The sequence below is a fragment of the Musa acuminata genome, chromosome BXJ3-11 (assembly GCF_036884655.1).
Source record: "Musa acuminata AAA Group cultivar baxijiao chromosome BXJ3-11, Cavendish_Baxijiao_AAA, whole genome shotgun sequence".
Lineage (NCBI taxonomy): Eukaryota > Viridiplantae > Streptophyta > Magnoliopsida > Zingiberales > Musaceae > Musa > Musa acuminata.
The window spans coordinates 29,528,081-29,551,718 of NC_088359.1; the positions used below are offsets into that span (position 1 = coordinate 29,528,081).

The window sequence follows — 23,638 nt, forward strand, 5'->3', positions numbered from 1 at the left end:
CGGTGTGTGTGTGTATGTGTGTGTGTGCACACATGAATTGCATGGAGTGATATGATTAGATCAGGATTTGCGTGGACTGAGACTTCCACGTGAAGTATACATACAATGAATGGATGCCGGAAGGTGTGAAGGACATTTAGGTTCTTTGCATGTGATTCTAATGCTATATTTATTTAAAATTATTTTTAATAATATAATTATTTCCTAATCTCTAACACATCCCAACAGAACTCTTCCTCTATTTTAATTTTTAAAAAATAGAATGTATGAGTTTCTAGAGTGAGGTTTTATAATAATAAATATATTTTCGAATATTTGATTTTTACAAGTATATCATAACTAAATCAATAGGTATCATATTTTTCGAAAAAATTATATACGTTTTTTATTAATTTAAGAAAATTTTGAAAATAATTAGAGAAAGATAAAATAAAAAAATGCTAAGTTATACAATTTAGTCTTTCCAAGGTAGAATTTTTATTTTGAAACTATAAATCAATTTAATTCTATCTCCATTTTCATAAAACAACAAATGAACAGTTCATGTGATGAGGTTATCGTATACAATTGCATAAAGAAATCGTTCGGTCATTCGTAAATGAGTATAATTCGACGCTATAATGCTTATTATAAGGAATTGTGTCAGAGTAACAGCATTTCTGAGTTACACAGTAAACCAGAGAGATTGAGAACTTGGTAAATCTTTACTAACCTTGGAAAACTTTATTCTTAGATTTTGCGATACAAACACTCGAATAAACTCAAACACAGATGACGAGACGAAGAATTCACAGCGGCAGATCGATGACACTTCGCATCGAACATCAGTCTTGAAGTTACTTGTTGGTGAACATTTACGCTGTGATCGAGATGTCAGCACGGTTCGATCCAATTCCGGATGCACAAGGTTGCTAACGCAGAAGCTCAGGTGGAAGATATGGGTATCGGGTCGGGTTGAGCTATGGGCCTCATCGCCTGCTACTTCGTCATTGAGCTCCTGCACTAAGATCGAGATCGGAAGAGAAATTTTTCGATTCGACCCTTCCAAAGCTTAAGTTAGAGTGGGATAGAATAAGAGAGAGTTTGGTGTTAGAAGTCCTTGGTGAGAGGGTTGGCTTTTATACTTACGACAGGACGATTAGTTGTACGCGGTCCTTTAATGACTGTTGACAAGGAGGATGGCTTGTACCCTACATATGAGCACTGACCGACCCATACGGGTCGGGGCCGTGCGGTATCGCTTAGGTTGGCACCATGCGATGTTGCTCAAGTCGATGTCATGCGGTATCATCTTGAGTTTTGCGGAACAACTCTGGGGTGTCTAGCATTACTCAGGTCAGCCTTGTGCGACACCATCCCAAGTTTTGCAAGACAGCTCTGGGGTGTTCGGCGTCGCTTGGGTCGGCGTCATCCCGAGTTTTGCAGAATGGCTCCGGGGTGTCCTGTGTCGACCTGTACAACCCCGAACAATGCGGAGGTCGTGTGGTCGCTCTGTGTCAATCCGAAGGTCCTTTGTTTGCGGCCGCCTGGATAGTGCCAAAATGTGTCGTATCATTACCCGTTACATAGATACAAGAAAATTCGATGAGAATGTTCCTTTGAAGCCTGTTTTATCTTCTTCCCCTCGCATGACCTTGCTGTTGATGCTTCCTACCATCACCTCGAGACGAGGACGACGACGGAGGCCGACGAGAGCCATCAGACGGCATCTGGAAACCGATATGCTCGACGGCACCCACCGTCTTGAACAAGCGCTTCTTGAGCTGGTCAACCAGATTCCGATGAAGCAGCTGACTCCGCATATCCACCAACGAGAGGTTCCTAGTCAACCGGCGGTTCTCTGCCGGCCTGTCGACCCCTTTAGTTCTGCTTCTAGATTTCCTTGAGGGCTCCGGTGACGATACGTTGCACTTCTTCTCCAACTAGTTTGCTAAGGAGGTGTCTTCTCTGTGTCTTCCATCTGCGCAGAACTTAGTGGCGTTGTGGCTGCTTTCGCTGTGGTGGCAACTCATCTCGCTTTCTTGCTCGTTACCTGAGGTGTAAGTCAGAGCAGAATACTTGCCTGAGTGAGTGGAGCTCATGTCATCGTCATCAGAAAACAGGCCACCTGCATCAATGATGATTCAACACAGGAATGACCACAAAACACCTCAACCATTTTGCAAGTGATAGCATCAATTATGTACTGGCTGTGTTACAGGATGCGCACGTCGAAGCCATCCTTCCTGGTGAGAATGCTGCTGCAGACCCAACACACCCACATACTGCCCTACTCCGAAGGCAGAGCACGGGGAGGAAGCAGGGGAGGAAAGATTATAGAATGGGTGATTGCACCCGTCTCCGGCATCATCCGCATAGTTGTAGACATGATGGAGATCACTGTGTCCACCTCTTGCCTTCCAATCCGGCACCGAAACTGCGATCTCCTGAGCTATCATCCCTGCAAACTCCGATGGCTCTCGATCCATGATCTCAAGCTCCTTCACCATCTCATTTGCCGCGTCCATGGGAGTGTCACTCACCACGTCGAACGGAACGTATATGCTCCTCACTTGTCCTAGCCAGAACGATCACAGACTTATCAAGTTAATTTAGTGTTCTGCTCTTTATATGATTTCGGTCAGAGTTGAGCTCTGTACCTTCTCTGTCAGCAATCTGAACTATGAGGAAGATGGTATGGCCCTCCGGACTCATCTTCCTGTGATACTAATGTCAGTTCTATTTTGGAAAAAGATTAGATAACGTACCTCCATCTAGGATGGAACGAAAGCAACGACGTCAAAAGGTTTGATAAGAGTGCATAATAATAGTTCGTGGTCTGAACAAAACATTAGAATATAGAATCATCTTTTGATCTTTAAAGAAGAAAAAGCAATGCCTTTATTACACGACTCGCATGCAATGAAATTGTTGGTGTTATTTCACCGTTACAACATGAAATCAGTTGCAAGTGCTTCATATTTTCTATGAGATTTAGGCACTCAATTTTTAGAAGCAAATTCAATGGGTAATTTTATATTACACTTATGATTAGTTTCTTGATCCTTATATTTTAAATAATATTATTGGGATCTTTACATTTACGAAAGTGAAATATTTAGCTCCAATTCTCCTCATGTCATTAATTTCATCGATAAAAAAATAAATATTAATGAAAAAAATAAAAAAAAAATAATTTTATTATTTTTAAATTATTAATTTTATATATACTTCTCACATCGCATAAAGGTCTTAAGAGAAACTGTTTTTCTCACCTCCGATTCCCTCCCCTCCAACTACATTGTGGACGACATACTACTGATGGCATCGATGGCGCACGAGGTCAATGGCGTTCTAGAGGAGATCTCGGTGTCGTCTCTGACTGTGACTAATTTTCTCCTCTCCTTCTCTTTCCAACTGACTCACCTACCACCCCTAAGTTGATCTTGCTCATTCGCCGCACCCACTCGAAGCCTACGATCCACTGCACATATCTCGAGAGGCCATGTAAAGAGTACTCAAGGATGATGTTTATCGATTGGAACTTGGCGGAGATCATGAGGCCGGAGGGCTAGTTGCCATAGATTGGTGACTTCGTGCCGCAGACATTGTTCTATGAAGAGTTCAGAAGTCCTGGTCCTGAAGTTAATGCGATCGCATGAGTGCCATGGAGCAGCCAACTCCCAACGAAGCATTTAGGAGCCTACTTCGTGGAGAACTTTATACAGAGATCAATGGATACCCTTTGATCTATAAAACAACATCTGTTGTCCTCTATTCTAATACATTATGATATGCATAATAAAATCTAGGAATATTATTCTAATACACTATGATATGCACAACATCTATTATCTTCTACTTTGATCACATTAGCTCCAGGTCCAAAGCTTTCGAACTCTCTATAGAACAACGTCTGAGACACGAAGTCACCGATCCATGGCAACCAACCCTTTGACCTCACAATCTCTACCAAGTTGTAACATCGTCCTCAAGTACTCGTTCCATGGTCTCCCGAGGTACGTGTGGTGGATCGTGGGCTTTGAGTGGGTGCAACGAGCGATCGTCTCCGACAAGCGAGCAGGATCAACAGAGGGATGATGAGTGAGCAAGTTGGAAAGAGGAGGGGAGGAGAAAATCGATCACGGTCAGAGGTGGTGCCTGAATCTCCTATGAAATACCATTGGCCTTATGCACTATCGATGCTACCATTGGTCTACCGTCCGCAATGCAACCAGAGGAGAGGGAACCAAAGGAGAGGAAAGCACTTTGTATTAAAGCATCGACACTAGAGCAAAAAGTTTATATGAAATTAATACTTTAAAAGATAATAAAATTATTTTTTATCTTGTTCATTGTGTCTTTTTTGCATACGACAATACATATTATTTTTTTATCGATAAAATTAATAACGTGAGAAGAATTAGGATTAAATATTTTATTTTTATAAATGTAGAGATCCTAAAACTATTTTTTAAAGTATAAAAATCAGAATACTAATCGTAGTTAACTAAGAGGATAATCTGTAATTACTTATAAGAGTGCCTCAAATCTACGTACATAATGAACAAATGGAATCAAAGAATTATTTCAATGAAAGTATAACAGATCGATAACAATTATTGTTGGAGGATAAACACATGACACGCACGAGAAAGCATTGGCATGAACTTTGATACACAAAGGTATACACAAGTGTCATGCCTCTTGTTATCTCTAAAGTCGATCGCATTGTATGGCAGGACGTTGGAAAGGACTCGTCCATGCCTGAGCATGAAGCGGAGGCAAACCAATCCCACCCAATGTACTTAGGCATCAAGTTTTTTAAGGCAACCGAACTCCTAATGACGCTAACGTAGAAAGAAAGAATTGTAAGAAGATTTGAGGAGAGAGAGAGAGAGAGTCGATAATAGTAAAAGATAATTAAAATTATTAATTTTTATTATTTATGGAGGATAAGCAATGATATCATCTACGTAATTTATAAAATCATGATCGATTAAAGGAGAATAAAATAGAATATACTGAGAGTTATAGTTTGTTGATGTGAATTCGAGAGGAGCTTAGACTATAATGATAATAGAGATAAAAATATTTTAAAGAATAAAAAAGTTGGGGATGATATAAGATGAGTGACTAATTGAAGAAGCATTATCAATTATATCGAAAAATACAAAAGAAAAAAACCTGAGGTAGCTTACAAGAAAAAGAGGCTTGCTAGAGCATAAAGTTTAATAAAATTCAACGGAAGTTGTAATGTTAATTTCAATCACGATAAAAGATCAGATACAAAGCAATAATAGCAAAGAGTAATGCTACCTTTAACCGCGATGAAGGATGAGGCATAATGCAACAATAACAAAGAGAGAATTAAAGAATTTTTTTTTTTGAAGCAATTATGGCTTTGATATCATGAGAAATAATAACTAGTTGAGTTTTTATTGATAATGAGTATAAATTTATATACATAAAGAAAAATTACAAAAATATGATAATTCATAATTTTTTAAATTAATAATAAATATAAAATATTTATTAAGTTATTTCCTAATATAAGATATTACGTTAAGATCATAATCTTCATTATTGATAGAATCATAATAATATATTATTATAATTTTTATAATTTAGAATCATGATAACATAGCATCAAAAAATTAAGAGAATTATGATAATTTTATCATGATTTATTTTTTAATAATATCTTTTCTATTAATCAATATCGACAGTCAAACACCTCTTAATGAACGAAAAAAATTCATATATAGTCATTTGTAAATGTACTATAGTTTTGATGGACTCGATATCAAATACCATCAATATATAATCGATCGATCGATCGTGCATCTACTATCTCATAAATGGACGAGAAACTAAGCATCACAGTTGTGGACGTGATCTCGAGCTTCCCTTTTCTTCCTCAACTAGATCTGAGAGTGCCTCATGAGATAAGGTTCCCACCATGAAAACAAGGTCCTTTTCACTCCTCATGGCGAGCACATGAGCAAGGAGGCAGGGACGGAAATGGAAGAAACAGTATAGTAGCACCCACCACCCTTTGAGGACTTCGATCCGAGTGGTAGGACAAGGCCATGGAGTGATGTTGTCATGTCACATCACAAGAAACAGTCATGGAGCAATGCTTCCAAGCCTATCAACATGCAAAAACCCCACCACTCACATGGGTGTTTGTGTAGCTACTGATTGCGAAATCTTAGCATCGAGTTGATCCAACATCCATGGATTTGTTTGGTGGTAGATTTCGACATTGCTTGCTAAGTATTCATGACAAATAGGGATTGGATTTGCATGCAACATGGATTGTTCCACCTTTTGTTCTCTCTATTAATGAGAGGAAGATAGAAAGAAGAGAGAGATTCAGAGATTTAAATGCTACAATAATTGTTGTAATTCGTAATGTATTTAAGCAAACCCGAATTTTGAAATATAATTAAACAATTTAAACATTATATATGATGAGAAATTAACTTAAGATGTTTTTTTTAATATTAATATGGGGATGGGGTTAGTCCATCGCATTAGTTAGAGAGTTTGGATCATGAACTTTAATTGGAGGATCCTAATTAAAAGTTAGGATGAGGAAGATTGATTTTGACAGGGATCCTATTAATTTTAATGTTTTTCCATGGTTCTTATTCATAAAACAATATGAATAAATTCATGATGATTTATCCTATTAAATTCATGAAAATTAGGATAAATCATCATAGTTTGCTCAAGTTGAAGAAAAAATGGGATTAAAAAAAAATAAAAAAATGCTCAGAAAATATCATATTCATGAAGAAAAACACAAATGTACTCCAATTAATATAGAATATATTGAATTATTCAATTTGAATCAGAATTATCAATTCGTCAATAACTTCTAATTTCAGACGAAATAAGAATTGATTTTGATTAAAGAATGGGTTCTTGGGTGAAACATTAATTTTTTTTTACTTTTTAATGAATTCTAACTAATATTTATCGTGGATTAGAAATGGATGCGTAGAAAAATAAGATACTGATAAAAAAAAAATCGATCCACAAATTTCTACCTCCATATCGATATTTGAAATGTTTAAATTTTTTCAAAAGAAATGTTATTTCGACACGAACAATTACTATGAAATTAGGATGAGAAGATCAAAGCAGAGAATAAAAATATGTACAATAATAACACAATAAAAATATGTTCCATCATTCGAAGACTTGTTATATTCTAGTTGAGAGGATCGAGACATAGCATCTTCCAACATCGTAGTCGTCGGTCAATGTCGTATCTAATAACAAAGACAAAGCTCCATCATTTAACGTGGTTGGGAATTGGAATGGCTCCAAAGGAAGATAGCATATAGACCTCACTCTCTGTCATGGGATTTGCCGTAATGCCCGGAATGCCATGTGATCCTCACATGGTGGGTCATGCTTTAGAAAGGATCACAACACCACCAACTATCAACTCATGTTCTAATTGACATACCTACATAAAAATTAGATTATTGGCACCCGATAGACTTAGCATGAATTCAAATTCTAACACTAAAGAGAAATGATGATTGATTTTTTTATTATAATTCACGTCGGATGTTTAATTGTTATCTTAATTTTCTTTTTAGATATGTTCGAGTAATATTTGAAAAATAATGATCAATTTGGAGTGACACGTAATGTATTTGCGACGTATCAGATCCACTTATTAAGAGTTGAGAGGTTAAAACTGTCACGATCCGAATTTGATGAGCTAACTGACCAATAACTCCGTTCGTCCAAACCACTAATCAAAATACTGAAGTCGGAGTTAATGTAGTAAACTCATCAAACCTTTATAAGTCAAACTTAGCCTTAGCCCATTTCCGATTTGAGACTAATTAGGATGTCACATAAATCATATTTTTATCGTTTGACTTTTGTATGAATCAAAATTTGAGATAGATTTGGGATTTCGAAAACAATAAATTCACAAGTACTTTTATCTTATAATTAATTGTAGAGGTGGTGATGCATTCCTATTAGAAGTGGACATGCATGTCTAATGTTTAGCTACCCAATCGCAGTATCCAAGTTGTGGACGCTACATATACGATGATCATCTAATACGAGACATTTTACATCATAATTATATGGATGGAAAAACTAAAGATTTCATGCATTGGACCAAAAGTTCGGCTCTAATTTGCAAGTGGATCACATTGTTTTGAAGCATCCACTATTTGATGATTTGACTAATTTTTAAAGTCATTTTGATTGAAATTTATAAGAGAAATTTGTGACAGAATCCAACTTGTGTTTTGATCTTCGATAGAGGTAAAATTATCCATTCATCATGGAGCATCGAAGATTTAACACATAGATAAGTAAATACTAAAATCAATGCATCATTTAGAAATTCTACTTAAAGAACAAAATACCTTATTTACTTTGAGTATCGATTAAGTTAAACATCGGAGAGACTGAATCAAGAAATATTTATAGTATCTATTTTTTACTTTTAAGTCATGTGTTTATTTCGGTCCAAGACCAAGTCACGTCTTTTAGACTCCACACAAATGATCGACGATAGTTTTATAATTTAAGTAATTTTTAGTTTTATAATATTATATATCGGATGATACTATAATTAAAAAAAAACTTAAATTAGTTAGGATGCAACCAAACACCCATAAATATACGTGTTTTCCCAACAAAGCCAGCCTTATGCCTCGTTCTATCGCCAAGAACAGAGCAGCATTCCTTCTCTTTCCAAGTTCAACCGGTCAAATCCATCAAACACTTCAAGCCAGCAATGTGCATTAAACGAGATTGGGAGTGTCAACTACCTCACGACAGAAGCCAATTCTCACCCTCACTTGTGTCATTCCATCGGTGCATGGGAACTTGTCGTTGCTGTCGCTGGTGATTTGCTTCTCTCGTTCGAGGGGGCAAAAGGCACCAGTAAATTAGATATATTCAATTTAATAATAATAATAATAATAATAATAATAATTATTATTATTATTATTATTACTACTTGACATGGACATGAATGGGTTTGTTGTCGATATGGGGGCAGAGGAGGAACATGACACAGCGTGTGTTGGTGTCGGTGTAAAGGGGCAGTGTGGGGGGACAGGCATCAGCCGTTGCTGTTCCTCACCGCAGCACCTGCATGTGCGCCTCACTTGTACATTTACTGCGGGGCTTGCATGGACGTAGCAACGGCCTCGTCCGTCACCTCCCCTCCCTTCCTCCTATAAATCTGGCCGCCACACGGCTGGGCTTCCAATTCCATCTCATCAAGGAACTAACTGCGATTCCTCTTTTCTTCCCCAATGGCATTCCCTGGCTTCTCCCTCTTCTTCCTCTTCTCTTCCATCGGCCTTCTCGTCGCTGGCACTTCCGGGGACTCCGGCTGGCAGAACGCGCATGCCACCTTCTACGGCGGCGGGGATGCCTCCGGCACCATGGGTGAGTCCTTGTTCGCATGTGAATTGCAGGAGGTGCGGATATAGCTGATGACGGATGTGAATTGCAGGAGGGGCGTGTGGATACGGCGACCTCTACAGCCAGGGGTACGGCACCAACACCGCCGCCCTCAGCACGGCGCTGTTCGGCGACGGGGCCAGCTGCGGGGCCTGCTACGAGCTGAGGTGCGACGACGACCCGCAGTGGTGCCTCTCGGGGTCGATCGTCGTCACCGCCACCAACTTCTGCCCGCCCAACAACGCGCTCCCCAACGACAACGGCGGATGGTGCAACCTCCCTCTCCAGCACTTCGACATGGCCGAGCCGGCCTTCCTTCAGATCGCTCAGTACCGTGCCGGGATCGTGCCGGTGGCCTTCAGAAGGTGAGCTCGGCTAGCTGCAACATGCAAACGAACTGCGCGCTACTCGATGGATCGATCGCTCATCGTGTGTGGGGTGCAGGGTGCCGTGCGTGAAGAAGGGCGGGATCAGGTTCACCATCAACGGCCACTCCTACTTCAACCTGGTGCTGATCACCAACGTGGGGGGCGCCGGCGACGTGCATGCGGTGGCCATCAAGGGCTCAAGCACGGGATGGCAGACGATGTCGCGGAACTGGGGGCAGAACTGGCAGAGCAACGCGTACCTCAATGGCCAGTCTCTCTCTTTCCAGGTCACCACCAGCGACGGCCGGACCGTCATCAGTAACGACGTCGCGCCGGCCGGGTGGCAGTTTGGCCAAACCTTCGAGGGAGGCCAATTCTAGTTAACCTCATCAACCCTACTCATCAAGGAGGGAGAGGCTTTATGCCAAAGCTGAGGTTGCTTGCGTAGCACCCGCTCATGCCTCTCTTGGAAAATATAGGTATATATTTAAGATTGGATTGGTTATGCGTGATGTTACATGGATTATTTGCCTTGTGGAGGGATGGCAAGGCTTGAGATGCATGGTGGACAAGACAGAGTGAAGCATATATGTGTACTTTTGTGGGGAATAGGGTGTTGTACTTGTGGGATGTGGGCAAATGTATTTGTTGTGGCCTCATATTTATAACAAGTATATTATTTGGCACTTCACTGTCTCTTTGGAAATCAATGGGACCCATTGTCAGATTTGTGTTCTTGAATGGACGAGTATCAATGCGTCTCTCAATTCTTCCCATCATTGGATCCAATTCTTCTTTCTTCTTCTTCTCCTCTTGGACAGCCATTTCAACTTCATAGACTGCTTCCATATCCTAATTCTTCTTTCTCCTCTTTGCACTCTATCATTGTATCCTATTTTATTTGGTTCATTCATGAGTATTTTATGTTCTTGGAATATGATGATTTACGTCCTAATTTTCAAACATAATTACCATTCAGTGATTAATATTTGTTAGCCAAACCGGTATATTCTTTATAACATTTCATACTAATTATTTAATAAATGAGATTGTATTGAAAACATCCCCTTTTTAGAATTATAAATAGTCTCTCGAATAATTATAATATTATATCCTAATTTTTGTGTTGACTTTATGCCATGGGTTTGGGCCAAATAAAATTGACAGATCATTTAACCCATTAAGCTTGAGTTATGATATTTGGTATATGAGTCAATCTAATATTTGAACATGGTAATAGGACTCGAAAAATCTACTCAATGGAGTTAGATGACTCATCATAGCGTTGAGTCATCACTAAGTTATGTCACACATGCATCATGTTAAGATTCGATTTGAGTTATATTGAGATTTGACGAGAATGTCAATCTCTTGAGTGAGGAAAATGATAAAACTCCAATTAGTATCACATCGAAAGTGGACAAAAACTAATATTAATTTATAAAGATATGATTAGTATATCATTATCAACCTTAGGATAAGTATTTTGACTAATGATCTTAATAAGCTTTTTAAGCTCATGATATTTACCCATTATAATAAATAATTTAGTATTAAAGTCATATATATATATAATATACATACCCATTAATGTTTAATATATTTTTTTAATTTAATATATATATATATATATATATATATATATATATATATATATATATATATATATATATATATATATATAATGACATACATGATGTTCATATGTCAATTCGAACTAGACCTATCATTTATGTGCTAATGTATTAACCAATCCGATATCTCAACTACAATGTTATGTTTAATATGTTAGATAACAGGCCTATGATGATCAAAAAGTATGTTGGCTTTTCATTAGAAAGGTCTTAGCAACATGAATATTCTGTCTTTTATTTGACGTTACTAAAGCCTTCATCCCACTAACATCTCTATCATCACAATGAGCACTTTTATGAAAGGTCATAAAGCCTAACCCACAAGTGATATCAGACTAGCATATATGTTATTGTATTGCATTTCAATACAAATTTGATTCTTTAAACACTATCCTACCCCATTTCTAAGATACAGAAGAACAATAGCTAGATTCTAAGATAAGGAATATTCCTCTTGAAATGCATGTATGCATATGGACAATATAATATCAGGAGGGTTGACATGAAGTAGCATTTTATAACATGCATACGGGGACTTGTGCTATAGTTATGGGCGATACATATCGGTCCGATGGTATATTGGTACGTGGACCGTCCGCTACCGGATGGAACGTGCTACAACATTACAGTAATTGACCGTTTGGAATCCTTTTTCATAGTATTTAAACCCCTTCATAAACTATCTCAAACTTTTTTTTTTCTCATATTTATACTCTCCTAAACTTTACAAAACAATGAATTTTGAATTGAATCAAGACTAATTTGAGAAGATTAAAAGAAAAAACTTTCTAATCAAGAGATATGTTTACATGAGGACAATTCGTAATGGACTGAAATACTTACATAAGATATTCTTCAAAGTCCAAAGATATGTGATACTATTCTTACCTAATTTACATTAATTTTACTAAACTTATGCTATTACTATATTTATTTCTAACTTAAAAATCCTATCTTAACTTCTTTTTTCAGATATTTTTGGAGGGTTTTACACCTAAATTAGGTGTACCGCTTGGTATGTCTTGACGTATCGCTTGGTACACAGTATCGTACCTTACGGAATCAACTTCGAAACACCGGTACGATACAATACTGCATAGATTCTAATTATTAGTAAAACCTTGAAAAGAATGTTTTGGAGTATTCTAATATATTTGATCTTGTTTCTGACAACACAAGCAAGTCATAGAAAAAGAGAGTTCATAGTCAAATATTATCTAATGATTGGTTGAAATATGATATGCTGAGTAAGTTGACATCAACTGTTGTAAAAGTTACTTAAAAAAATCTCATGAGGATAAGAGACGAAAAATTTTATTGGGTCTATCTATAGAATTTGGAGGATTGAAAGGTCATGCAGGATGTCTCTCTTATCTGCAAGATTATAGGAAATCTACTCCATGCTTAACAACTCTAATTAGTTGGCTTATCTGATAAAAGTTTTTACTATTAATATTAAGGTCTTAAATTATAATTTAAAGTTTGGTAATGATGAATTCGATTAATACCCTATTTGTTACCATTTTTATGGATGACAAATGATCAATTTTTAGAGACTCTTTAATCATATTCGGGAGTGATTTGAGTAAAAAGATGTGCAATTTAAATCAGTTTCTAATATCAATTCGGATACATAGTTAATCTTTTAATATATATTTTTTTAAAATTGAGTGAGATAGAACAAGATTTGTGAGTGAATAAAATTAATGGAAGGAGTGGCTAATTAAATCTCTTGCTACGACATCAAGTGTTGTACTTCGATATCACTAATTAATAAAAGTAGCTCATAAATAATGTAATACACTAAATGTATAATATGATAATGTCAATATTTGAATAGTTAGTTATCACAAGAATTTATAACAAGTAAATATTCTACTTATGTCATGACCCGGGATTGATAGTGGAGTTTAGGATGGCACCAAATCTACCTAAAATCTCTGTTTTATTCTCATATTATTCTCGATTCGGGTTAATAATAATCCTATATTAATCTACACAAGAAATATAAATTATTATTTATTAACATTAGTTTTGATTGTCTATACAATTAGTATTAGGATAAGGAGATTTAGGCTAATGATACTAAAATAATAATAAGATTCTTTCGATGTTTAAATTAGTTTAGGAATCGAAAGTTTTTTTTCGATTTAAGAATCATTAGTTCTGAATTAAAATCAAAATTATTAATTTTAATGTTATTTTTTTATTTTTTTAAATTACTCTTCCAATTAGTCATTTATTAAAGTGTTGAAAATGACAAATGCATCTCTCAATTCTTCTTCTTCTCCTCTTGGACAGCCATTTCAACTCATAGACTGCTTCCTATCTCCAATTCTTCTCCTCTTTGCACTCTATCATTGTATCTCTTTGAGCTTATTTTTATTTTTATTTTATTTTTTTTGCCTTTCCATTTGGTTCATTCATGAGTATTTTATGTTCTTGGAATATGATGGTTTACATTGCAACCCTAATTTTCAAACATAATTACCATTCACATTCAGTGATTAATATTTGTTAGCCAAATCAGTATATTCCTTATAATATTCCATATTAATTATTTAATAAATGAGATTGTATTGGAAATATCCTCTTTTTATAATTATAAATAGTCTCTCAAATAATTACAATATTACACCCTAGTTTTTGTGTTGACTTTATGCCATGTGTTTCTTCCACTTTATATCTACTAATTGCTTATTAATGGAACATCTCTATTAACCCACTATAACAAATAGTTTAGTACTAAAGTCATACCTTCCTATGTTTAATATATTTTTCATTTAAAAAAAAAATATATATATATATATATATATTATATTATATGACATACATGATGTTCATATGTATCATTTATATGCTAATGTATTAACCAATCCGATAAGTCAACTAAAACTCTATATTTAATATGTTAGATAACAGTTCTATGATGATCAAAAGGTATGTTGGCTTTTCATTAAAAAGGTCTTAGAAACATGAATATTCTCTCTTTTATTTGACTTTACTTAAGCCTTCATCCCACTAACATCTATATCATCATCATCACTATGAGTACTTTTGTGGAGGCTCATAAAGCCTAACCCACAAGTGATATCAAACTAGCATATATGTTATTGTATTACATTTTAATACAAGTTTGATTCTTTAAACACTATCCTACCTCATTCTAAGGTACAGAAGAACAGTAGCTGACATTATAATATCAGGAGGGTTGACATGAAGGCATTTATAGCATGCTTATGGAGACTTGTGAATGCAAGTGTCTGACATTCTAATAACACTCTAAAACTATTTGTAAAAGTCTTGAAAAGAATGAGTATTCTAATATATTTGATCACATTTCAGACAATACAAACAAGTCTTAAAGAAAAAGAGAGCTCATAGTCAAATCTTATCTAATGATTGGTTGAAATATGATATCCTGAGTAAGTTGACATCAACTCAACTGTTGTAGAAGATATTAAGAAAAAAAATCTCATGAGGATACTAGAAGAATTTTTTTTTTGGGTCTATATGTAGAATTTGGAGGATCGAAAGGTCATCAGAATGATATTGAATTAAATGAAAATATTAGTTGACTTATCTGGTAAAAATTTTGACTATTAATATTAAAGTTTGACTATGATGAATATGATTAATACCCTATTTGTTACCGTTTTTATGTATAGCAAATCTTTGTTTTCCTCATTTGATACCTAAGAATCTTTAATTGAATTTGGGAGTGATTTGAGTAAAAAAAAAGTGTTTAGCATAAATCATTGAAAATTTTTTAAAATTTAGATTTTTTAAATTAATTTTTTTTAAAAAAAATTAATTTTTTTTAAATTTAGATTTTTTTAAATTAAATTGTTTTAAAATTTAGATTTTTTTAAAATTAAATTTTTTTAAATTTAGATTTTTTTTAAATTTTAATTGGTTCAAAAGGGCAGATTAATCAATGAAATCAGATTCTAATTCAGTTCTGATTTGGACCAAACTAGTGAATGAATAGTAAAGTTTTTTGATGAGTCATTCAAATCGTCACGCATGAACGACGACTTTGTGTGATGACTGTGCATCCTCGTTGACCGGGAGGCATCCTGACTCGATCCTTGTTTACTTTCCCATATCATTCATTATTAACTGTATCCTAATGTAGATAATTCACGAGACTAAACCTATCGATGGCCCATGGCGAAGCCGAAGGGCAGCGAGCGACCCTGTACCCCGCGGCCGCTGCCGACCGGTGTACATGGAGCGTGACAGCTTAAGCACCACCACACCGTGCAAGGACGGCGGGCCAAATGTCTTCCCCACCGGGCGGAGTTCGTCCCATCACTATCCGCCTACAGTGGCCGTGAGAGCGTGCAGTCATACTGATCCCAAACTCTTGGTACCCACCAACTCTGCGTGTGGGATCCACTTCTAAGCTCGCCACGAGCCAATTTGACGCTACACCAAATCGGCAAAAGCTAAGATACGCTTTTGACTGCGATAGCCATACATGGCTTTTGTTGCTTCCACGACAACCTTTAAACTCGAGGAATTAAGAGCAGAGTTTTTCTACGTGGATTAAACTAACTTTGCAAAGCATTGTTGTTATCCAACAGTCATTAAGTTTGAAGTTTAATGTGGCTATGAGGAACTTATAACTTATCCTTTTCCACATTAATGTATCCTTAACACTAGTCTTTCTTGGTGGCAACCCATTCAAAATTCGCCAGCATTAAGACGTACTCGCCGTTGGATTGGTGGACGCCACATGGGTTCGTCATCCTCTTCAATCGAAAGCAGGTATGAGAGCGGGTAGACTGAAGGGGGAATAAAACCCATTAATTGGACCAAAATAAAGAAGAGCCACGAACCTAACACTTGTCCTTCCGACGCCGTCATATACGTATGGATTTTGACCCATTCGGTCACCACCCGACAGCGGCGACAAACAAGGTCGTGGGCCCCAGCCGTAAATGCCGTCTTGCTCCGTCCTGCCCCCGAGGCCACGTTGCTGCGCTACGCCTCCCTCCTCCTCCTACTCGATGCTTGCCCACAGCAACCTCTCCTCTCCCGTTCTATTTCCACACGCTTATACTCTTCGTGCCCTCTGTTGCTTCCTCCTCCTTCGCACCGAGTCTCTCTCTCATGGTTGTCAAACCGCGAGAGTATTTGGTGCTGCGGATACGTGACGGGGCAGAAAGTGTCGCCACCAACACAACCACATGCAGCCACCACAAGCACAACACCCCGCTGGAAAATTCTCCACGACTCATCCATCCCTCCGTCCGAGTCTCCTACTCGACCTTGTTCTCCTCGCGAGGGGTTAACGTCAATGATTGTGAGTTGCTTCCGCCCCTTGCGTGTCGCAGTCGTCGACACGGCCTGCAATATTATGCTCCGGGTGGACTACCATGGTCTCCCGTGGCTCCTATTCCGCGTTTTCTCCTATGACAACCACCGAGGGAGGCCACGGGTGTAACGGGAGCTCCTTTCGACGCCGCCCCTCCGGGGAGCTCTGTTTCCCCTCTTCTCCTGGTGTTTGAGGTGCGAGGCGATCGGTTTCTGCAGGGCCGGCGTCGGCATGTATGAGACACGCCACCGGGAGCGCAGCGCCGAGAGGGCTCTCACCGTGGGCAATGGTTACGTGGAGATCGATCCCACCTGTCGGTATGGACGTGTAAGCTCTCTGCCGATCACCCATCAATCCATCCATCCTTTGTTTATGCTTTCAAACAAGAAAATTAATTGATCTCTACTTCTTTCCTCCTGTTCTGAGACGGCTGCTGCAACAACTGTGTGCCATCATGCTTACTAACTGGGTTCTCTGCATGCTTCTTGACTGGTTTAGGCTCTCTTTCAGTGAGTAGCTTAGCGATTCTTTGATGGCAAGAATACCGCTTGTTTGCCTTGTGTGGTCTTTGGAAGGATCATCTCTTGATGTTTCTCCTCCATCTGATCAAGTTGATGCACAAATCTATTTGAAGATCCATGGCAAGCTCCTGGTAAAGATAAGAAATAACAATTAGATCACACCAACCCTCACGATCGCCTCTCTAGTTTAATCATTCACGGTCTCTGATCCCAATACTTTACGTTTCTTATGTCATCCCATCTGTGGCACTAAGCCATGCTATAACTTATTAATGAAACTGATGCATCTTGATATTTCCATACCAACTGCATGAACTAAGATCTAAGGGTAAAAGATCAGCAGTGTCATAACAGGTGGAGATTAAATATATGCTATACAATTCAGAAATATTTAGATTTGGTCTGCTTCAATAATAGAGGGATGGATTCTGACTATCAATAATTGCAGCTAAAATTCTTTGTTTCTGTTGTCTGCAATGGAGATTCCTCATGAGGATAAGAACACATTGAAAGACTACAGAGATGCCTTTACCAAAAAGAAGGAATATTTTTGGCAATAGAAGCCTGCCCCATGTTGCTATGTGGAGAGTGACCTGCACCCTTGTGGTGTTGATGAGCACTTTGAATCGGTGACCATGATCTCAGCCCTTTGTATAAGACCCACCACCATTGTTTGTCACCCATCCTGTGATGATGAGGTGAATGATATGGATGTGATGTGTCCTGTCAGTGAGAAATTGTGTGTATCTAACATAATTTATGGGATTGGATTGGGTAGGTTATCGGTCATACTTTTTCTTTACTTGTGGTCTAAATCAATTGCTTCATAGAATTAATGGCTTCCTCCAAACATAGCCCGCTATTTCTTGACCTCATGTTTGGAGGAAGTCAGATATGGTATATGATATTCTGAAAGTATGAATTTTTTTTTGACTTTTTAGCTTCTAAGAAGAAAAAGTTTAGTGGTTTCAGATGAGTTCTAGCATTCACAGGAGAAGACAATTTAGTCAATGAACTAAAAATGACAAGCATAGATCATATTTCTCCATCTTCATCAACACATGTTTCACATATAGATAAGAAAATGGTGATTGTTATGCACATCTCTCTCTCTCTCTCTCTCTCTCTCTCTCTCTGTGTAGTGAATGATAAGCTCACTTGCTGCAGAGCATTATTCTGTTCCAGTTTATGCTGTTAATAATGCAGAATTCTCACTCTTTCTCTTTCACATGCAATGACAGTTTGATGAAGTGCTTGGCAAAGGAGCCACCAAAACAGTGTATCCTCCACAAATAAGTTGTCATCGATCATGCTATTTAATAACTATTCTTAATTTAAAACAATTGAAAATGTCATCGAACATGGATTTGAAAGTGTATGTCTCAGATTTTGTGACATGAGTTCCTTAACAAAGGGATTCTTCAGATACAAGGCGTTTGATGAGCTAAATGGCACCGAGGTTGCATGGAACCAGGCAAAGATCTGCAACGTGCTGCAATCGCCCGATGTGCTGCAGCGGATGTACTCAGAGGTGCACCTCCTCAGCTCCCTCCACCATGAATCCCTTATCCGATTCCATACCTCATGGATCGACGTCGAGAACAGGACATTCAACTTCATCACCGAGATGTTCAGCTCTGGTACCCTCCGAGAGTATGTTCGATTACCCAATCTTGATGTCACACACCGTACAAGTTTGTTCTCTGAAAGCTTAAGTCACAGTGTTGTTCTTCGTACGAGCGACTAGTTGTTCTGCTACTGATCCATGGAGATGGAATTCAGGTACCGGAAGAAATATCCACGAGTTGATATCAGAGCCATCAAAAGCTGGGCTCGACAGATCCTGAAAGGCCTCGTCTACTTGCACGGCCACGACCCTCCGGTGATACACAGGGACATCAAGTGCGACAACATCTTTGTCAACGGCCATCTTGGGGAGGTCAAGATCGGCGACCTCGGCCTGGCAGCTGTTCTCAAGGGTTCACAGTCTGCACACAGTGTCATTGGTAAGTCTTGATCCTTCCTCTCAGCTGTAATGTGTGCAGAAAGATGATGGTAAGCAGCCTCTTAATGGTTGCTTCTACGAGGCATTGTGCTTCCTAACACTCTACACTGTCATTGTTTTGCTGTAGGCACGCCGGAGTTCATGGCACCGGAACTTTACGAAGAGGAGTACAACGAGCTGGTGGATATATACTCGTTCGGCATGTGTGTGCTCGAGATGCTCACTTCTGAGTACCCCTACAGCGAATGCTTCAATCCAGCTCAAATCTACAAGAAAGTCACTTCGGTAAGAAACTGCAGGGTGTCTAATCTCATGACCTTCGATTTCTCCATTCAATTCCGGCACTGAAACCTTGAGCTGCGGGAATGCTTGTTCGTCCAGGGAAAGCTGCCGGACGCATTCCACCGCATCAAAGATCCCGAGGCCAAGCGATTCATCGGAAGATGCCTCGAAAACGTCGCGAAGAGATCATCGGCCAAGGAGCTCCTTCTCGATCCCTTTCTCGCGTTAGATGATCATCATGTCCCAATGTTGCCCTTGAAGAACATTCCTGTCCATGTAGTTAAGGACATGAGATCACGAGGCCATGATCACCTGCACTTGCTCGAGGCCGGCGACGTTACCTGCACCGCGAGGAGAACTGACATGACTATCACGGGGAAGATGAATCCGGAGGGCGATACCATCTTCCTTAAAGTTCAGATTGCTGACAGAGAAGGTACAGAGCTCAGCTGTGACAGAAATCATATCAGGAGCAGAACACTAAATTAACTTGATATGTCTGTGATCATTCTGGCTAGGGCAAGTGAGGAACATATACTTCCCGTTCGACGTGGTGAGTGACACTCCCATGGACGTGGCAAATGAGATGGTGAAGGAGCTTGAGATAACGGATCGAGAGCCGTCGGAGATTGCAGGGATGATAGCTCAGGAGATCGCAGTTTTGGTGCCGGATTGGAAGGCAAGAGGTGGACACAGTGATCTCCATCATGTCTACAACTACGCGGATGATGCCGAAGACGGGTGCAATCACCCATTCTACAATCTTTCCTCCCCTGCTTCCTCCCCGGGCTCTGCCTTCGGAGCAGGGCAGTATATGGGTGTGTTGGGTCTGCAGCAGCATCCTCATCAGGAAGGATGGCTTCGAGGTGCGCATCCTGCAACACAGCCAGCACATATTCGATGCTATCACTTGCAAAATGGATGAGGTGTTTTGTGGTCATTCCTGTGTTGAATCATCATTGATGCAGGTGGCCTGTTTTCTGATGACGATGACATGAGCTCCACTCACTCAGGCAAGTATTCTGCCCTGAATTACACCTCAGGTAACGAGCAAGAAAGCGAGATGAGCTCCCACCATAGCGAAAGCAGCCACAACGCCACCAAGTTCTGCGCAGATGAAAGACACAGAGAAGACACCTCCTTAGCTAACCAGATGGAGAAGAAGTGCAACGTATCGTCACCGGAGCCCTCAAGGAAATCTAGAAGTAGAACTAAAGGGGTCGAGAGGCCGGCAGAGAACCGCCGGTTGAGTAGGAACCTCTCGATGGTGGATATGCGGAGTCAGCTGCTTCATCGGAATCTGGTCGACCAGCTCAAGAAGCGCTTGTTCAAGACGGTGGGCGCCGTCGAGCATATCGGCTTCCAGATGCCGTCTGATGGCTCTCGTCGGCCTCCGTCGTCGTCCTCGTCTCGATGTGATGGTAGGAAGCATCAACAGCAAGGTCATGCGAGGGGAAGAAGATAAAACAGGCTTCAGAAAGAACATTCTCATCGAATTTTCGTGTATTCATGTAACGGGTAGCTTCGAGACTGGTGTTCGATGCGAAGAGGTCATCGATCTGCCGCTGTGAATTCTTCACCTCGTCGTCATCTGTGTTTTGAGTTTATTCGAGTGTTTGTAATGCAAAATCTAAGAATAAAGTTTTCCAAGGTTACTAAAGATTTACCAAGTTCTCAATCTCTCTGGTTTACTGTGTTACTCTCACACAATTCCTTATAATATGCAATACAGCGTCGAATTATACTCATTTACGAATGACCGAACGATTTCTTTGTGCAAGTGTATACGATAACCTCATCACTCGAAACTGTCCATTTGTTGTTTTATGAAAAATGGAGATAGAATTAAATTGATTTATAGTTTCAAAATAAAAAAAAATCAATCATTCGAAACTTCATTTGATATATTTATTATTAATAAAACTTCACTCTAGAAACTCATACATTCTTTTTTTAATTAAAATAGAGGAAGAGTTTTGTTGGGATGTGTTAGAGATTAGGCAATAATTATTTTATTAAAAATAATTTTAAATAAATATAGCATTAGAATCACATGCAAAGAACCTAAATGTCCTTCACACCTTCCGGCATCCATCCATTGTATGTATACTTCACGTGGAAGTCTCAGTCCCGCAAATCCTGATCTAATCATATCACTCCATGCAATTCATGTGTACACACACACACACACCGCCAAGTCCCGACATGAGAAGATCGCCTTTGTTCACCAAATAAGTGACCCAACGTGGCATATAATGGTTGAAGTCTTTCGCTTTCTCATCCAATCACAATCGCCCATCTGACTAGGTCAAATCTATCTCTCGATATTTAATAGACGGACGGTTGAGATCAATAAGAAAAGAGGGACGGATGGTTCACGAGCGTGATCGGAAAAGCCGGCGCTTGGAGAAGTCAAAGAGTCAAAGTTTGACCAAATCGATCGCCTTTCCCGTGAAGGCGTGCACGGTGTCGTCTCTGATTGTTCCAAAGAAAAATACCACAGCTGAATTAACATAGAAGAAAAAGAAAGAAAGCATTTGATATTATCCTACGAAAAGTTTACATATTGATCGAATAGTATCAATCTGCTACAACAACAAATCAAATGAAAAAAAGTATAGTATGATGCTAATCTAATTATATATATATATGTATATAGCTTCAAAATTTCCTAAAAAGGAGAAAATAATTATCCTCCATCAACTCTATCACCCGCTAGTTCTTGTTGTTGCTGTTGATTCCTGGGCTCGGTCCCGAGGGCGGCGAAGGCCCCCTGGGGAGGAGATTGAGTAGAAGCGGCTTGTACTTCTCCGCGAGCTGCTCCTTTCTCGAGTTGGAGCAAGGAGCACTGCCGGGGTGAGACTCCGGCGACGGAACGAGTACTCGACCGTCGTTACTTGGATCCACGGCTTTTATGGGCCTGCAAGAGGACAGCTGTGGCATGACGATGAAGACGAAGAGGAGGAGGAGGAGAAGAAGGAAGTGCGAGCGGATTTGGAATGAGGCCGCCATTGATGAGATGAGTTATTTGCTTGAGGATTCCGAGGCGAGAGAGGAGGAGACAAGGGGAACAATGCGTGCCAAGATTTAGTTATGGGAACAGAAGCAAAGACAGAGGAGTTTATAATGGCGTGGAGGTCGACGAGCACGTCATGCGTTGAAATGTATGCATCGAGAAGTTTTCCACGCTCGGAAAAGGAAGCAGAAGAGGTGTGAGACCGGATCATCGGAGTCTTTCAATACCATCTGCTCTATCGGCTACTTGAGGCGTACGCTTCAAAAAGCGTGTCGAACACGTCTTAAGGCGACTACGAAGCTTTGACTTGGGACGAGAAACTGGGAGGCGAAATCCGTGAGATCAAAAAGAAATGAATCGTCAATTAAAAAGGGTTATATATTTATTTATTTTATTTCTCTATCGATTGATTATATCAGAGCTTATTTCGAGCAAAATTAACCATAAAATTCAAAACGAATTAGGTTCGTCAAAAAGAGGAGAAAAAAAACCATAATTTAATTGTGATTTGTAAGTCAACTTCTTCACCAAAGTCACCGTGACGACCGACTACCAATGAAGTCAACAGTTGAGTTGGCCGGTAATCTAATAGACTTTGAATCCGGACTTCGAAATCCTCGCCACGTCAACAAATGCGAAGATGTGGAGACCTCCGCGACCCGCTATAAATGAAACGAAACAAAAACACACCCGAATAGTGCCGGTGGTCAACGTTCACACCTGCATAGTCTTCACCATTTCCACGCCATTCCGAATTCCAAATGGCATGTGTCACGAAATCTGAATCAGGTGGAATGTTCGATGAAAAGAATTAAAACAGGATACCAAACTCCTCCACTTGGTTTTTTCATTGAAACGAGATACCTATCTACTTATTAACATGCATGTCATTTAGAGGCACGCTGACCACAATTGAAGCTTGTTGTACCATGCAAAATAAAACAACAAATAAATATATCATGAATGTTATTTTTTAATAGTCTTATATTATTTTTTATACTTGTTGGAGTCAATAATTTTAAGTCGTGGCCTCATGGCCGACGCGGTT

General features: G+C 39.1%; 2 protein-coding genes across 2 annotated transcripts; both read left to right on the plus strand.

The window, feature by feature from the left end:
- The first annotated feature begins 9,235 nt into the window (after nt 1-9,235).
- On the plus strand, nt 9,236-10,495 carry LOC135652606 (expansin-A8-like). The gene is made up of 3 exons (XM_065173659.1): nt 9,236-9,426; nt 9,494-9,806; nt 9,886-10,495. Exons 1-3 carry the CDS (start codon nt 9,291-9,293, stop codon nt 10,187-10,189), a joined length of 753 nt encoding a protein of 250 aa, XP_065029731.1. The 5' UTR covers nt 9,236-9,290; the 3' UTR covers nt 10,190-10,495.
- A 5,943-nt stretch (nt 10,496-16,438) lies between these two features.
- On the plus strand, nt 16,439-21,234 carry LOC103971895 (probable serine/threonine-protein kinase WNK5). The gene is made up of 8 exons (XM_009386046.3): nt 16,439-17,093; nt 18,529-18,566; nt 18,713-18,940; nt 19,070-19,293; nt 19,420-19,577; nt 19,674-20,010; nt 20,093-20,440; nt 20,543-21,234. The coding sequence occupies exons 1-8, from the start codon at nt 16,998-17,000 to the stop codon at nt 21,037-21,039; spliced, it is 1,926 nt and encodes a 641-aa protein (XP_009384321.2). The 5' UTR covers nt 16,439-16,997; the 3' UTR covers nt 21,040-21,234.
- The last annotated feature ends 2,404 nt before the right edge of the window (nt 21,235-23,638 follow it).